Source organism: Pezoporus flaviventris, unplaced genomic scaffold, assembly GCF_033815535.1.
Source record: "Pezoporus flaviventris isolate CSIRO_AGI_PZ_B2104156 unplaced genomic scaffold, CSIRO_AGI_Pfla_v1 ptg000054l, whole genome shotgun sequence".
NCBI classification, from domain to species: Eukaryota; Metazoa; Chordata; class Aves; order Psittaciformes; family Psittacidae; genus Pezoporus; species Pezoporus flaviventris.
In genome coordinates, this window is record NW_026892602.1 from 1,243,165 (window position 1) to 1,260,969 (window position 17,805).

Genomic DNA, 17,805 nt, shown 5'->3' on the forward strand with positions numbered 1-17,805 from the left:
AGAGAGAAAAAACACCATCCACTAACAGGGAGAGAGGACAGGGTGACGGGGCAGGGGGAGGAAGGCAGCACAAAAGAGCATCCACTGGGAAGTTAAAATTAATAAAAATCAACAAAAAAATCTGTATATATGCCCTAAATGAAAAAAAAAAACCCGAACCAAATAAAACCTGAAATGAACTCAACGTCTGTGTGACCCCGATGCTCTGCTGGGGCCGAGATGTGCTTTGGGTACCAACCGGCAGAGCCAGCGGGGAGGTGTTAAACCATGAGGGAGGGAAAACGGGAGGAAGCCCCCGCAGGCCCCTGGCTGGCACTGGCTTTGCCCTGCAGTGGGGTGGGGAGTCGGAAACATCTGCCTTAAAACCCCGAACCCCAGGGAGGGAGCACCTGGAGGATGCTCTCCCTGCAGCCTCCCTCCTGAAGCAGCCAGGATGGGAGGAGCAGGAACAGGCCTCGTTGCTGTTGGTGTTTCCCTTCAACACTTGGCCAGGGGCAGGTTTTAGGATTTCCCCCTCTGTTTCAAAGACAAAAATGAATGGTTTGGGTTCTGGAGGCTGGCGGTGCCGGTGGGGCTTGGGGCAGGCGGGAGCAGCCCTGCACTGGGAAGAGGCGTAATTAATCATAATAATGAAATAAAAAAGCCAACCCACAAGAAGTAATTATAATAGTAATAATAGCAATAAAAAAATAAACCTGCACGGTCAAATGGGGGCTGGGAGGAGAAGCCCCCCTTGCACACAAGCCTGGCGCAACCCTCTCTGTCCCACAGCTCTGGGAATGGGGCCAGGCAGACTGCCCCAGCCCCAGGGCTGCCCCAGGACGCAGCCAGGGGCACAGGGCTCTCAGACAAATGAAGGAGGTGGGTGTGGGTTTGATATCTCTATATACGTATATATATAATTTTTCCTTATGCCTTTTTATTTACCAACTTGCATGATCATGGTTTGTTTTTCTCTCATTCAATTTTTTTTTCGCTTTGTTTCACTTGTTTTTCCTGCATGTGCGTGTGTCTGTGTGTGTCTGTGTGTGGTTGCATTGGGTTTTTTGTTATTATCATTATTATTATTAATCTTTATTTTCATGTTTCTTTCCTCTCCTGGCACTGGGGCTGCCGCCACCCCACAAGTTGCTTTGCGCTGGGGGGGCGTCAGTACAAGCCGCAGCCCCGCAGGTTGTTGGCAATGATGATGTCGGTGACGGCGTCAAATACCACCTGGATGTTGTTCGTGTCTGTGGCGCACGTCATGTGGCAGTAAATCTCCTTGTTGGGGGAGCGGTTTTTGCTTTCGAACTGTGCTTGGATGTAGGCGGCCGCGTCCTCATAGGTGTTGGGACCTGTGGGCAGAGGGGGGGGACAGAGCAGGGGGGTCAGGGCCGGGATTGCCACCCTCTGGCCATGCACCCTGCCCCTCGCTGCTTGCAAAGTGCTTTATTTCCAACAAAACCAGGCAACCCCTCTTTATGGTCATTTCCTTCCCCCCCCCCCCCCAGCATGGCCCATTTACCCCTTTTCCTGCCCCATCTCTCTCTTCACCCCTCCCCAGCTACATTTTTCCACCCCATCCGGCCCCATTTTCCCCCAAATGACAGAGCAACTGGGCTCCACTGGGACTCCTGCCTCCCCAGCTGTGGCTACTTTGCCCTCTCTGCCTGCTCCCTTTTAAGGCCCTGGGGAAAGGCAGCAGCTCCCAGCAGTGCCTGGCTGGGCCATTCCACAAGGATGCTCCTCTGGCATTGCTGCTGCCCTGACATCACTGGTAAGTCCCCACCACGCATCCCAGTGGAGTGTGGGGAGTGTGTCAGGTTGGTGACCACTCCAGTACCAACCATGGGTGGTGGCTGGGCACCCACAGTGGGGCTGAGCCCCTCTGGGGGCTATGGGCCTCACCCCCATATTGGAATGGGTGATGGGGGTTGGTGTGGCAGGAGCTGCTGGGAGATGTGCTGTTGCCTGTTTCTGTAGGGCTGAAACAGGGCAGATGCTGGAGCTGGAAAATGGGCATTACTGTGTTAAGCTGCTTAAGGCAGCGCCCAGCTCCTCACAGGAAGCTGCAAAGCCTGAATGACATCCCTGGAATAGCCTTTGGAAGAGCTGCTCTTATATGGGGATTTGTTTTACTTTTCCAGTTCACCACTTCCCCTCCTTCCCAAAGGACAGGGGGAGGTGGCTTGGTGCCACCGGGGTAGCCAGGCTGTGCCGTACAGCTTCATGTGGGATAGTTTGGGATGTTCTGCTGGGTGGCTGGGTAAAAAGCGCTGCAGCTTCCATGATGGAGAAAGTGCGGAACCTCCAGTGGAAACACTAGTGCACTTCTGCTGTAGGGCAATGGGGGCTGCCCTGCTGTGGACCCCCTGTCCCCAAGGTATTGTGTCCAGGCAGAGGGTGTGCTCTGAGTGAAAGTAGTTCAGAGACATCCTGGTATCTGCAGGGGGTGCTGGAGCCTCTGAATCCGAGCTGATTGTTCCTTCTTGCAGAATTCAGAAGCGAGATCTGTTCTTACCCCATTTTCTTGGGTTTTCTTCTTTTCCCCAAGACAAGACAGTTTCGCCCAAAACCATGTGATTCTGTTGTAGTTTCAGACCTGCTGTAAAGAGGCCCTTTCCTCCCCCAGCTGTGCCCTGCACAAAGGCACTCCTAGGAGGACGTGGCTTGGGGGACCATTTGCCTTGGCTCCTCTAGCAGGAACTTCTCAGGAACCATCAAATACCATGGCTCGAGTGGCAGGCAGTCAGCTCCTGTCAAGGCTTCATCTTTCCATAGCTCCCTGTGGCCAGGCTCCTTAAAGCTCACCTCTTGACTGTGCACCTATGCCACAAGAACTGACTTCATGCAGAACACAACCCCACCTCATTTGTGGTGTCTCTGAGCCCCACTGCAGCTCTTGAAGGAGGACAGTGCTTTTGCCACCCTAATGGTGCCCTGTCCCCTCTGCCCCCTGTGGGTTGAGTTGCAGCCCTCATCCCCAGTGGCGTGGTGGTGGGGGCATGCTGGGCTGCGCCAGCCCCAGTACGTACCTGTGTATTCAGGGAAGCAGATGGTCAGAGGTGATTTCTTGATCTTCTCAGCAAATAGGTCTTTCTTGTTGAGGAAGAGAATGATGGAGGTGTCAATGAAGAATTTGTTGTTACAGATGGAGTCGAAGAGCATGAGAGATTCGTGCATGCGGTTCTGCAATGGGGAGCATGGAGGGAGGAGAGGGGAGACAGAAAGGCAAAGATAAAGAGTGAGTTAGAGGAGAGGAGAACATCTTTCTGAATTGAAAGGGTTAGAAAGCAAAAAAGAATCTCTGAAATAAGACAGTGGTAATTGTGAGATAGTTACAAAGGTGGCGGAAATGAAGCACTGCCCTTCTGGGCTGAAGGACAAGGCACTGTGGAGGCTGGGGCAGATCCCTGTGGGGCTGCTCCAGCAGCACTGACACCTGAAGCTTCAAGGAAGAGCAGAAAAAGTCATTAGCTCGTCACAGGCCTTACCTGAGAAGTGTGAAAGAGGCCTGTGTCTCTGCATGGGCTGGGCACCCCTGAAGCATTGCTTTCAGAGCCTAAAGCAAGGATGGACAGCCAGTAAATGGGGCAGCCAGATGGCGGGAGTTCTGGCTACCTGGGGTGATCCTATGGACCTGCCTGGAAGAGAACTTGTGCCAGGCGGTGCCATGTGGTCAGACTGGTGCTGAGGCGTTGCCCTTGGCACGGAAGGGTTTTAGTAGGAGCACAAATAGAGGGAAATATCTAAAACCTGTCATTTTAGAATTGCCCTTTCACATCTGGACAAAAGCCATTTAAAGCCATTTCCACTCTTGCTACAGAACTTGTTACCAGAGAGGGGTGGAGAATAGACAGGAGTGGAAGGAGAGGTTGTTCTGTGTTGAATCAGCTGTTGCAGAGCCCCATCAACTACTTTTATGCTTCACTCAAGCTGCTGCAGGGGTTCTCTGCAGGCACATGCACCCACTGCTGTGTGGAGGCGCTGCTGGACATGACAGGTACAGCTCTCCAGGGTCTCAAATTTTCTCCATCATTAACTTAGAACAAACAGGAAAGCCATTCCCTTGTGCTCCAGGGAGAACGTCAGGAGCCATTTCAGGCAGTCTGTGTGCTGCTCCTGTTGCATGTACCCACCTGGCTCACTATTTGAATGAGCAAAGCTTCTGGTGCAGAACCAGGACTTAGTGCAGTCTGAAGACGCTGGACCCACTGTGCCCCTCTCCCCAGCCCCCTCCTGGGGTCCTGGCTCAGTGGCCAGCTGCTCACATGGGGGTTTATCAGGAAAACTCTTGCATGGAGCAGAGGGTAAGGAGGGTGCTCAGCAGCCAGTGGGAAACCCACCTGCAGCAAATGCCCCCCAGAGAGAGCCACTTTTTAGAGGTGCACCAAGGATGGCGGTGGTGAGGCTTTGGATTTGCTGAAGATTCGGGAGAACACACGCGTTTCCTAATGAAAAGATGACCCAATTACACATCTAGGAGTTTTCCATAAATGTTTTATTTGTGAGTCATTCTATTAGCTACACTTCAACTGTAGCTTTCGCATGCAAAATTTAGCAGATGTCTGATTTCATCTTGAAAGGCTTTGAGATTACACCCGTGGTTCCTTGACAAAGAGCAGCAAGGGATGGCATCCCTCACTGCACTTTCAAAAGCTTCAGGACTTTGTTTTATTCTTATCTTTTAAAAACAAAGAAACAAAAATCCTTGTTCATGGAGAAAACAAACTGCCACAGAACAACATGGGTCGTCTTGACCTGTGGCTATTCCAAAAATGCTGGGTTTGAGACTTTCATGGGAAGGATCCTGGGGTTTGGTTTTTTTACCTTGTTCATCCCAAGTTGTCCCATATATGTATTAGATTTAAATAAGGAACTGATGGTGTTGGAGGAGCCGCTGAAATAAAGCATGTACCCAGTGCAGGGGAAAAAAAAAACCCTGATGACCTAACAGAAGTTTCCAGTGTAGAAGGTTGAGGCAGGCTAGCATCCGGGAGGCAATCTATAACATAACCCTATATGAATTAGCAAAGAGCAATCCTTTTCCTCTTGGCCATCAGTTTTTCTCAGGGCTGGCCTTTTAATTCAGATCTGCAGGATGGGATGTGTGGGAATATGTGTTAGAGGATGTGTCCAGCTGAAGTTACATCACAGGAAATCAGCGAAGCCAACGGGAATCATGGTTAATTTTTCTTTGCTGAGGTTTATGGGAATTTTTCTCTCAGTTTCTTCCAGTTCTTTGCTTCTATTTCATGACCCAAATAATGGAAAATCGTGGGTGGGGCAAGGGACTGCAGGAGGGGAAGGGTAACTTCAAGAAGCCAAGGAACAAAGATGTACAACGGTGAAGTTGTTCTACTTCAAACACAGGGGAAAGAAAATTCCACCAAATACTTAAATAAAATTTAATAGCTTTTGGTCATACAATTTTCAAATTCTTGATTTCCAGGTGTATGAGGCTGTGGCAGACAACTGATGTGTGTGTATGCGCATGGAGCAGACGAAGGGTAAACAACTGGCTCGAGAAGCTGGACACACTCAAGGGACACACAATAAAGCCACTCTCACACTAGAAAAGAGCTGGCACTTTATTAAGGTTTTGTAACTAATAAATACATTACGGACAGCCAATAAATTATTACAGTAACTAATGCTCTATTAAACCCATGGACAGTCACTCTTCATACAAAATTACATTAATAGTTTGGGCCATCAAACATGCAGGAGAAACGGTTCAGCGGGAAGCCAGCAAAAGGAAAATGGTGGCAGCCTCCGGCGATCCTTTGGGAAGAAATGTGGTGGGGAGCAGGGAGCCCAGAGGCAGGGTGATAGTCACTTGTCGAGCTGAAAGGGGGGAAAAGGGAGGTGGGGAAGTAGGGCTGAGGATGTTGATTTAGGGACTGGATTATTTAATGTGGCAATGGTTGGTCTTTAAGCAATCCTATTTGAGTGCCACAGGGTTGCTTCTGCACTGGCAAAGCTGGTGAGACTCGGGCAATGCTGAAAATTGTGTTGTTACTCACTATGATCCCCTCTCCCCACCTGGAACAGGGGGGTTAGTCCTGGAGTCACTTGCCTGCACCACAGGACAGTCAGGATTTGCCCAGTGAGAATCGGGCTGTCCTCTCTGGGAGATGGTTTTACCCTATCTCCAGTCCAGCTCCTTCCCCTCTCCCTCTACTTGCACGGTGCTATCTGGGAGGCTTTGGTCCTCCTCCTCTTATTAACACGTCAATGCTTAAGGCTCACATTTGCTCATGTTTGCCAGCCAGCTTTTGCAGCACAAATAAAGATCTCACAGGCCCTTGATTTGGATGTGAGTGGTCCTGTGAGAAAACCCTTTCCATAGTCACATTCTCAGTGTAACGTCTGATATAGGTCACATACCTGTATCTGCCAGCATCAGTTACCTGTGTCATTGCAGGAGCTCAGAAATTATAACGGACACTCAAGTCTTGGGGTGCCTGAGGACAGTGTTTCTGTCTGGTCTCTCCTCCAGGGTGGTGGAGGCAAGATTGTGGTCTGCTCTTTTGTGCCACCCAGACCACATTTCTGCTTTCTTGTGTGTGTGCTGGGAATACAAGTGTGTGAGGGGTGTGGGTGGTTCAGGATGATGCTTAGTAGCACCACCTTCATTGACCTTGGTGCCTCTGGCATCAGATTGTAATGAGTGTTTTAGTCTCCTTGGAAATGGTGGTGGAGTTTTTGGTTGTAAGCCTGAAGACAAACCTGGCCCATGACAAAGACACAAATACACTAGTACTAAGCTTCTCTAATTGACTTGACAAACGGTCAACCTTGTTCCCAGGAACTCAGCAACTCTCCCTGGCTCCAGATTTTTCGGCCCCAAATTCCTCAGACCCACTGCACAGGCTGACAGTGCAGGGCTGGTCCATTTTACAGCATCAACTGCAAAATGCCCTGTAGGTGATGTCTGCCGCCCACAGCTGAACCCTGCTCCCTGTCAAGCAGCGAATGGGCAGAAGGGGATGTTCTGGCGAAAGGGCATCTGTGTTCCATCCTAACCTCCTGGGATTGCATTCCTGGCCCAAGAACAAAGCCTGTTCCCTTGCAGGCGAGCACTGGGCCCATGCCACAGTAGATTAAAATCACCAGATACATTTCAATGTACATTACATATAGACTGCTGTCATTAATACTTTTAGTGCCCTGTAAAACAAAATCACACCTACTGAGGAGGCACACCAGCCTCCTCCCGAGGCTGCTCTCCCCTCCATGGAGGCAATGGCCAACCAGGAAAGCTGAAGGCAGGGAGCTATTTTGATACAAAACTCCTGAGGGAGATTTAACTGACAGTGTTTCCAGGGAGGCGGCGGTGGGAAGCCAATGGGCCCATGGGAGGGCAGGGGCAGCAGGGACAGCACGGTGTGAGCAGACGAAGAGGCAGATGGCCTGGCCGAGTGTTCCTGCTGCCCTGCCGCTCCGTCGGGCTCCTTGGCCCTGGTTGAGAACCAGGCTGTGAGCTCTGTTTGCTGAGCAACACCTGCTCTTTGAAGTGTGCGGCTTTATTTTAACATGTGTATTTTATTGCTAGCTCTCCAGACAAGCCCAGCTTCTGCATCCTCCCAAGGAGCAGTGCTCTATAGCTCAACCTTGCAGCCTCACCTATGGGCTTGTTTCCAGGCTTTCCTTCTACAGGTTTCTCTATTATTTGAACTGAACAGTTGTTCAAATAAACAAATAGTTGTGCATATCTTTTTTATGCATTAAAAAGTCATTAAAAAATGAGTCATTAAAAACCTTCTGCATTCCAAAAAGGGCATCTTTTGCAATTTCCTACATTAGCTTTGAAGGGCAGCAGGGTGTATATACAGCTGTTTCAACTCTGTGCTTTTAAAATACATCCTCCATGCCCTCGTATGATTTCTGATGCAGTTGTGCCAGTTGCAACATCCCTGCTATGCGGGGACTGCAAATGAAATACAACTCAGGGCCTCTGAGGGTCTGAATTCAGAGAATCCTGACTGCAAAACATAAAGGGCCATTAAGAAAAGGGTTTTTGAAAGCAGGCAATGTATTTCAAGGTCTTCTCTCTAGGCAACTGCTGCAAGGATTGCTGGTACTTAGGAAAAGCACAGGGCAAAAGATTGCCTGCAGAAGGCACATCTGTCAGAGAAGGCTTAGGTGCATGCAGAAAGCCAGCAGTGAGTAATGCTTTGGCAGGCGTTCTGAAGACAAAAATCTATACACGGCCATCAAGTGGGAGAAATAGTAGTGTTTAACACTGGAAGCATTTCATCTTCCAAATGTTGCTTCCAGCCTTTGTCAGTGAATCCTCATGACACTTGTGTGAGGGAGGGAATGTCATCAGCAGCAGCTGCTGAAATGAAGCTTTAGGCATACAATATGCCAAAGAAAATGACAGAAAAGACTTTGTGTGACAACATGTTCTCCTCTTTTCCTCCCTTTTCTCAGGAGGCGGTTGGACCTCTCAGTCAGCACGGCCAAGCATGGATTACCTGAATCCGGCGTGGAGCACGGCACAGGCACTCTGAGCCATCACTGGTGACTTGGTAGGATCTGGCAGAGTTTGGGGTTGAGTTAATTTCAATTTTCTTTACCAAAATATTCCTGTGTACTCTGTGCTGGGAAGTCCTGAAGCCTTGGCTTGGTGCTGCCTGCACTGGGAACAGCTTCTGTTACTTACTCACTTGGATAAAATGTCACCCACAGTAAGGAATGGGAACAGGAAATCTCCAGAATTCCAGTGCTAATGATCAAACTCTTCTGACAGAGCTTAACATAAGACTTGCCTCACCGCCAGCACAAGCACTGCACTCTGGACCTAGCAGTTGCATACACTTTATGTACCTGTTCTGGGTTCAGCTGTGACAGTTATTTTTCTCTCTCCTACTGGCTGGTTCAGTGCTGTGTTTTGGCTTTAGTCTGAAAACAATGCTGGTAACACACCAATGGTTTAGTTGTTAAGTAGTGCTTATTGATTGAGCATCACTTGTGTTTTTGGCACCCAATGTGAGACTCACCCCAGTCAGGGGGGGAACTTCCAAAAAGGACTGTCGTGGTTTAAGCCCAGCACGTAACTCAGCACCACGCAGCCGCTCACTCAGTCCCTGTTTTCTCCCACTCCCAGAGGGCTGTGGAATCAAGAGAATGTAAATCCCATGGGCTGAGTTAAGAACAGACCAATACCAAAAGTATAATACAAAACCACTAGCACTAAATAATAATGCTTAGGGAAATAACAGGTGAAGAGAATATAAGGCTAAAAGGGGAAAGGGAAAAAACCAATAAACACAAGTGATGCACAATGCAATTGCTCACCATCCAGTGACCGATACCCAGCCTGACCCAAGCAGCGATTGGTCCCTTCCAGGTAACTCCTGCCTAGTTTCTATACTGGGCATGATGTGCTGTGGTATGGAATAGCCCTTTGGCTAGTTTGGATCAGGTGTCCTGTCTCTGCTTCCTCGTGGTTTCTTGTGCCCCTCCTCACTGGCAGAGCATGAGATTGAAAAGTCCTTGATCACAGTCCTTGATCAACAACTAAAACATCAGTGTGTTATCAGCATTGCTCTCAGACTAAAGCCAAAACACAGCACTGCACCAGCTACTAGGAAGGACAGCCAAACCCAGGACAGTACCAAATGTAACTAACACCCAGCTTTTCGGCCCTCATTTTGACACCCAGAGCACATTGGGATGCTAGGTTTGACTGGTGGGACCCGGCCACCCACATGGGACAAGCTTCAGGAGCATCCCCACCCCTCTGCAGCTAGCTCCCTGCCTCTCCTGTGGCAGAGGCACCATCTTAGTGCTTTTAGCTAGCCCCTTCCAAGGAACCAGGCAACTGGGCAGGTGTTCCCACTGGGAATCCTTTCTTTGGAAAACCTTCCCACTGACTCTGAAAATCCTGAGCTAAACCAAATACAACGACACACGCAGGCCTTGTGATCAGTCTTCCTTTAGTTTATGGTGGTACAGCAGTGCACTGGCACTAAATGGAGCTGGGAGAGCGGATGGGACCTGGGAAAACAAGACGTGCAGGTAGAATGTGGCGTGAGGAGCAGAGGTACTCCTGGCTTTGCTGGCTGAACAGTTCTGTGGCGGGGCTAATGCCACTGGAGGTATTTTAAGGCTCAGATGGTGAAGAGAAAGGCTGTACTCTGTGCTGGGCAGGGAGACAGAGACCTGGTGTTATTGCCGTTAGTGTCCAGCAGAGCAGCAGCAGGCCCTCACTGTATAACACTAAAGACAGTTTCATCACTTAATGCCATTCAGGGGATTACTGACACAGCTGCCAATCATACTGGCTGTGAGCTGGTTACAGGGTGAAAGCCACCTTGTCTTCCTGTGCAGGCCACCCCTGAGTCCCAGTGTGTTCCTGCTCACCTCCCTCACTGGGGTTTTGTCAAGATATCCCACAAGCAGTGTCCTGGCAGAGTCCAGTCTGACAGGGACTCTGGCTCCCTTCGCTTTCTGCTCTCCTGCTGACGCAACCTGCCCCATCTCCCTTCTGCAACTTCTCTTCAAAACTGTCCCACACCCCAATTTCTCATGCTGGTCCTCTCCATCTGGTGCCACCATACCTGCTCCTTTCCCTGCCTCCTGCACACTGACCCTCACCTGGCCCCTTGCCTTTGGGCTGTGCTGCTTTGGGCTGCTCTCACACCATCTCTCGTAGATGGGCACAGCAAGAAAAGAGATATTGTCCCTCTCAGGCACTGGAGAAAACTCAGGCCTCCTGAGACCTGAAGGATACCTCTAGCTCGGGCTCTGAAGAGAGGACAGATGAACTTGTGGCTGGCCTGGAAAGGCACACGTTTTCCAGGATCATGTAGGGTAAGAGACACAGAAAAGAGGCAGGGATCAGCACTGTCTGTCTGTCCCCATGTTAGGCCCTGAGTAGGACCTTGGAGGTGGCTGTCCCACCCAGACACCAAACAAGCTTTCATGGTTGATATCTAAGGGTCCCTCCATGTTCCTGGAGGTGACAACCCCACCTCTCACACTCCCCTCTGCCTTCACACCAACAGTACCAAAGCTCTTGGTGATGGCAGGCAGATGGCCACACATAACCTAGCCCAGACACGTTTGTCCTCCTTGTATCCCCACATTTGGCTGTGTTGGGCACTACCCCAGCCCTTTCTTCTTCTCTCCCCTCTCTTCCTTGCACTTTTTCTTCCTATTCCATCACTTGGCTCAAATCAGCTCCTTGAGTCCTCCCTTGCCACTACATGGCCAGTATAAACCATCCCTCTCACTTTAGATACTGGTGAAGGGACGCCCTGACTGGAGACACCGAATCTGGAGCTGTCTCTCCTGGATGCCCAGGCAGGAGATGACACAGGCAAGCTACCTGCTTCTGTTCAGCCAGGGAGGCTCAGAGTGCAAGGTCAGGCTTCTCAAGGGTATTTAGATGCGATAAAGAGCTGTAAGGGTCCTGCACACCTTGCTGTCACCCAAGTATGGTGAGGTTTCCCAAAGCACCCCTCTGCATTTCAGCTACTTGAAGGTCAAACTCTGCCTACAAAAAGCCAGGGGTAAATATTTTTGGTGAACCCTAGCATTTCAGGGCTGAAGTTTGGAAAGAGATGCTACGTGTCTGCAAGAGCACTGGTTGTGCTGGAATCACTTAGGCTGGGAGGTGCTTTGGAAAAGGTCCCGGGTCTCCAGCTGGCATCCCTGTGCATGGGGTCCCCATCAGGATGCCATCTATAGAGCATCCTTGCTACCTATGCTCCAGGGGTCCAAGACCAGCTGCCACCGCCCAGCAGCTCTGTGGCATCCACCAGAGTTCCTCAGAAATGGGTTACTGAAACCACTAGACGTATTTTAACATTAATTTAGAAAAACTTGAGGTAAAACTGTTACCAGCAATGAATGCTTTTAGACATAGCTTAGTAGGTTTTGTTACTGTGTCCTTCTTACTCAGACACCAGCAGAACTCGATATAGCTGTTTCACTTGTTCAAATAGCTGTCTGGAAAAAAGGAGAATATACAAATCCAAGCTGTGGTGGCTGCATTCAACACCAACCCCTCTGGCTTTTGGATAGGAACTGGAGCCATAAGGTACCCTCAAAATGATCATATTGTGTCTAGCTCTTCCCAAAGAAACAGTGTTAAAAAAAAAGTATATAAATAATCAGAATCAAAAATATCCCCTAATTTCAAGGAAAAAAGTTTCGGTTCCAAACTAGACTGTTGCTGACCAGTATTTTAAGGCTTTGATTTTTTTTTTTTTTAACTGAAGTATTTTTGGCATTTGGCAGTTGAAATGCACATTGTGGGCAATGCGTTAGCTCCCTCTACAGCACTGTGAATTGAGACGGAGGAGTAGAGCGAGGCAGCAAGGGAGTGAACAAAAATAAACCAAACCAAAGTAAATTGGGGCTGGGGAAAGTAGAACTTGCTGCAAAGTTTTCTGGGACAGAAGGAGTGATTTATGGATTTCTTCCTCATCATCCTCTGAGGAGAAAAAAGAAGAAAGAGAGAGGACCTGTCCGCAGGACCGGAGGATGCTCCTGGCGGGTGCGAGGGGAGAAGGGAAGGAGGAGGGTGCTTTAGTAGAGTCCGCAGCCCCGCAGGTTGTTGGCAATGATGACATCCGTGACGGCGTCGAAGACGAACTGGATGTTGTTGGTGTCAGTGGCGCAGGTGATGTGCGTGTAGATCTCCTTGTTGGTGGATTTGTTCTTGCTCTCGTACTGAGCCTGGATGTAAGCCACTGCCTCTGTGAATAAGTTTGGGCCTATAAGAGAGCCAAGGAAAAAGAGCTGGTTAAAGCAATCCCATAACCCTAAATCTGTAGGGTGCCTGCAAGCACCCTATCATAGGGATATGGGAGACTCATACGGGGCTGCTGCAACCCAGCCACGCCAGCTCCATCTCAGGGATCTGGCCAGGATTGCTGCAAGGGAGGAGATGCTCTCTGACTGCCAACTCAGCTATATTTTTATTCTGGGTTGCTGTTTCTAGTCTACAGAGATGAAATGGATGAGGGAACTGAGTGTTACACAGGCTGTGATGGGGAATCCAGCAGAAATTCCACATCATGATGACAAAAAAGAGAAGAAATCTGCCAGGAATGCAGCAAGTGCTTAACCTGGTGAAAAGGCTTAACTTTTGTTTCATTTTCAGACTTTGTTATTATATTTTCAGCTTTTGATGGAAAGAAGAACTAAAATGTCCATGAATTGAGGTCAGTGTTGGTAACTGTGCCCTCCTTTCCCTGAAGCACTGTTGGTAACTGTGCCTTCCTTTCCCTGGAGCAGTAAGAGAAAAGGACATGAAAAAATCCAGCCTCTGTTACAGGGTGAGAGGAGTTTTCTCAAAGAAAACGATACACAGTGACAAATCATATAAAATGTGCCTCTTTATGAGGAATTAGGATGGCAGTATGCTCTGCTGGAGCTGTGCCTAAAATCACACTGTGAGCAACTTCTTGTTGTGATGTATAGCAATGTCTATGCCAAACCTTATTAACCATCAGGTTGTGTTAAAAGAGCTGAAGAGCAGTCATGCAAAAGAGCAGATCCTTTCTCATCTGTCCAGCCTTGACACTTGTCACGCACAGAGCTCCGCTCCGGTACCTGATTTGGTCTGATAAACTCACTTTCTCGGTCTGGCCTGGAGTGCAGCCCTGGAAGGCTCCGGTGCTAACGCTCATGGATCCCTTGCCCTCTGTGATGCTTTACTGATGGAAAATGTGCTTATCTGCTAGAAAGAAGCTTACTTGGGCGCGAGATTTGCTGTAGTTGAAGGCAGCAAGTGGAAAACAACTTGCATGTAAATGTACATGCACCGCTACTTGAAGACACAAGCTTACGAAGACCATGAGACTTGGAAATAGGCCTGAAGAGAAGCAAAATGTTTCCTAGGAGGAGGCTCTTACATGAAGACCTGTGTAAAGATTTTGGGAACAGTTCCACATGCTGCCACAATCAAGAGGGTATTTGATCAAAGGGAAGTCGCTTGTTTAAAGGTGTAAGGATTTAGGTGCTGGATTCCTTCTTGGAAAGCTGGGAATCACTAATGCCAGGTTGGTTTAAAACACGCCCTGGATTCTGCTGCTGCTTCTGTAACTGTTGTGGATTAATGCATGTTAAATGCATGAGTGAATTAAGGGGATGGAAACAGTTAGTGCTCTGTCTAGCATACAGCAAGAAAATTTGTGGATACAGTCTTCTAACAGCTCTGTTAGCAGAACTAATGGACATCAGAAACCTCATTTTATTAAAAGCATTTTGTGGAACCTACTTGTGATGTAGAAGGTCCACTCATTTTATTTATAGGCTTTCATCAAATAATTCCTTTTAACTCCAGGGTAACTTTCTAATAATGCTGCTTTTTCACAAGGCCACAAGGGTTTCACCCTTGAGCTGTGGTCAGCAAAGCAGGAATGAGTAAGCTTAAGTGTGTGCTTGGGCCTAAAGTCTGGGCTAAAGTCCCTGCATTGCTGAATGCCTGGGGGGAAGACATTCTTCACCTCTGGTTCAGATACCTGTTGGATTATTTGGAAGGACTTTCAGCCTTCAGACTTCCAGACCTCTCCGGAGAGAGACAAGTGGTCTGTGGAGAGTCCCTGGCATTGTGATAAATCCCAGCTTCCAAAGCAGCACCTAGAAGGAATTCAGAGCATCTTTGGGATACTCTGAGATTTGGGAGGACCGGTTTGGTTCACCTGCAGCTGAAGTGCTCCAGAAACACACTATATTTGTTTTCCTTTGTGTAGTCAGCCAAAAGCTTAACTACATGTGTATGAGTGTTTGTCTTCCCCACCAAACTCCTCCCTTGGGCTGGGATAGCTTGGGAAGGAAAAGTTACATCTAAATCAACATTTCTTCTTGTTCTAGTCTCTCTGCCATCAGAGATATATGTAAGAACATTATTTCAGGGCGGGGTTACTGAGAGACTTCAGTGAAGATCGACAAAACCAGGTTAACAAAATGCGATCAGGAAGGAGTGAAAGGTGCAGGTTTGCTTCATGGAGAAATGGAAAAAAGGAAGATGGCATGATAATAATCTTCTGGTATACAGAAACACTGCTAGAAAGAAAATGGTGATGAGCTGCTCTACAAGTCATCCAAAAGATGGCAAGCAGCAACCTAATTTGCAACTAGAAAAATTTGAGTTTGGCTTTATTGTGACCTTTCCACTGTAAAGATTGTGGAATTTCCATTATTAGATTTTTTTTTTAGACAAACATATCATGACTATGTTTGCTCTGTCTAGACCAAGCAGGTGAGTAGATGGCTGAAATGTGGTAGTGACAAACATCCAAACCTTCCCCAGAGGAAGCCTGTAGATGTTCTTCTGAACGGAGTCACTCAGCTCCATGTCCATAGACCATTCAGCCCAAAGCAGCAGTGATGGATTGCTTTTGCCTGTTCACATTGAAAAATCAAATGCTCAGAAGTAGGAAGCTCTGGGTAATAATTTGTTGTCCTGCCCGGAAGTGTGACACTCTTGGTACTCCCGGTTCACAACTCCATTTCCTGACGAAGAGATCTGCTTCTCTGTCTGTCAGCTTGATTCATCTGGATGTCTCTGATGAGCTTAAATAATTCATGATGATAAAAGTTAATTTTTATGCTGTCTCAGAATGGTAATGAGCGTTGGTGGAAGCTGGTGAGATGCAGCTGCAGCCTTTGCATGGGTGATGTATTCCCATCAGGAGCCAACAGAAGCGAGGGCCTCTCACATGCTGCTGTGCTGCAGAGCCTCTGTTCTGATCTCTGAGGCCTTCTTCTCTCCAGCCAAGATCGGAGCACGGCCTACTGTGGCTCTTCACTGCCTGCTCTATCAGCAGAGGCATTGGTGGTCAATGCACCGGAGAATCAAGCATCTTGTTTTCTATCTGCATTTAAGTGGAAGCGTTTCTGTGTCCAGATGCTTGATGTCAGTGAGCCTGAGAGTGAAACTGTGGACCTCCTAAACTAATATGATAAAAATGTACAGCTTGAGCTGAAGCAGCCAAGCTGTGAAACCTGCTGTCTGCATGTTGGAGGGCTGATCCTGCAGCTGCTTGGTGCCTGGTAGTGGGTTCCAGTGGCCATGAACCACAGAGGGATGCAGGGATCAAATACACTGCTTAGTGACAGTGGCCTTTTGGCAGAAAATAACTTGGGTTTAAGTCATCCTCATGCTTTCAGTGGACCACTAAACATGGTGGGAATGAGCCTATGTTATTTATTGAAATAAAACTTGCAGTGAAGGAAATGGGAGCTCTAGCCATGCATTTTTAGGCTGTGATACATGACAGTGTCAGCCTGGATGGAAATGCTCCATGATCCCTTTGCTATGCACTTCTGTACAGCCACCTTTCTCATTACCTGTATACTCAGGAAAGCAGAGAGACAGTGGAGATTTCTTAATTTTCTCCTCAAATATGTCCTTCTTGTTTAGAAAGAGGATGATAGATGTATCTGTGAACCACTTGTTATTGCAGATGCTGTCAAAAAGCTTCATTGATTCATGCATGCGGTTCTGCAATAGAAAGGAGAGATCACATGAGGCCAACGACAGCGACTCAAGGACGTTCAACACATAGGGAAATCTAAAACAACTAAATTAAGGAGAAAAAAAAAGGCTACAATATACATAATAATTTGATGTATACATACAGCTCAACATATACGTACACAGATGCAATTCCTATAACATTTGACACACAGTTAGTAACTTAAGGGCATTTAACTATACAGAGCTGTTCCGATTTTGCAGAGCATATAATTTACAGGATCCCAGCTCATAGAAATCATCATGCACCATGCATGGATGGGGAGTTATTTTTGCCCTTTGATCAGATTTATGTGTTCGTGTAGCTCATGCAGATTTTCTACAATGTTTTCATTAACTTCTTAAACTTCTTTTTTCACTGTCTCGAGTGTGTGTGGCACACAACTGGTTGAATACATTAACCAAGGACTGGTAGATCCTTGAATTAATCTGGAGTTGGAAGCAGACACCAAGGTGACATAATTTTGGAAATGACCTTGCCGTGACCTTTGCCAGGTTTTGTTATTTTGTTTAGTGTTGCTGGGCTTTTTATTTTTTCCCATTTTTTCAGTTGTCTTGGAAGATGGCTCAACAGAAAGTGTCTCACCGAGAGCAAAAAAGTGAAAAAGGAAGAAGAAATAGTATAAAAGGGAAAAACTTAACAAAGGGCATCTGAGAACAACCAGACTAGAAGTCAGGCAGCTACCACTGATGTTAGCTCATGCCTCTACAAGAATATCAGCTACTCGCCAGCAGAAGAGCCACACATTCAAATGCACGCACAGCGAGAAGTCAGCTTTTCGGTTATAGGTCATGCAAAAAAAGACACAAGAAACGAGAGAGAGATAAGAAGAATGAACAAAACAGACCAGTTAGAGAGTTGCAAAGTCCGCCACATGGTTTTATGGTGGTGGAAAGAGCTCACGGCAAAGTCAACCAACTGTCATGTTCCCTGTTGCTTTCAACTCTCTTTTTTTCTTTTATTTTTGTTGTTTTTTCTCAGTTCAAGAGAAGCTTCATACCTGCCAATTTGGTTGGTCTCTCAAATGCTCATTTTTTGGCCTTTGTTTGGCTAGATAAGGTCAGACGGCCGAGGAAAGGCTGTGAAGGTGCTGAGGCTGGCGATGTTGGGCGCGCAAGGCCGATGCCGGAGCGCGCACGCTGGTCGCGTGGCCGTCTCTCAGCTGGGAGCCAGGGAGCGGAGAGAGCAGGCACGGTGAGGACGAAGCACACCCAAGAGTCAGGGGGTTATCAAATGCAAAGCACGGTACAGACCAGACCAGCTCCTCGGCTTTTCCCAGTGGTATCTCCTTGGGACAGCACTCCCCAAACCCGCTAAT

At 48.0% G+C, this 17,805-nt stretch overlaps 1 protein-coding gene across 2 annotated transcripts in view; it reads right to left on the minus strand.

The window, feature by feature from the left end:
• Positions 1-761: 761 nt before the first annotated feature.
• Positions 762-17,805, minus strand: part of GNAO1 (G protein subunit alpha o1) — a 146,897-nt gene continuing 129,853 nt past the window's right edge. Inside the window, exons 7-8 of one of the 2 annotated variants that reach the window (XM_061468988.1) lie at positions 3,018-3,171; positions 762-1,337 (exon numbers count right to left, since the gene is read on the minus strand). In XM_061468988.1, coding sequence (XP_061324972.1) covers positions 1,150-1,337; positions 3,018-3,171 — 342 coding nt within the window. In that variant the 3' untranslated portion in view covers positions 762-1,149. Of the gene's footprint in view, positions 1,338-3,017; positions 3,172-12,010; positions 12,717-16,299; positions 16,454-17,805 lie in introns of those variants that run through there. The other variant, XM_061468987.1, reaches the window with a different exon arrangement.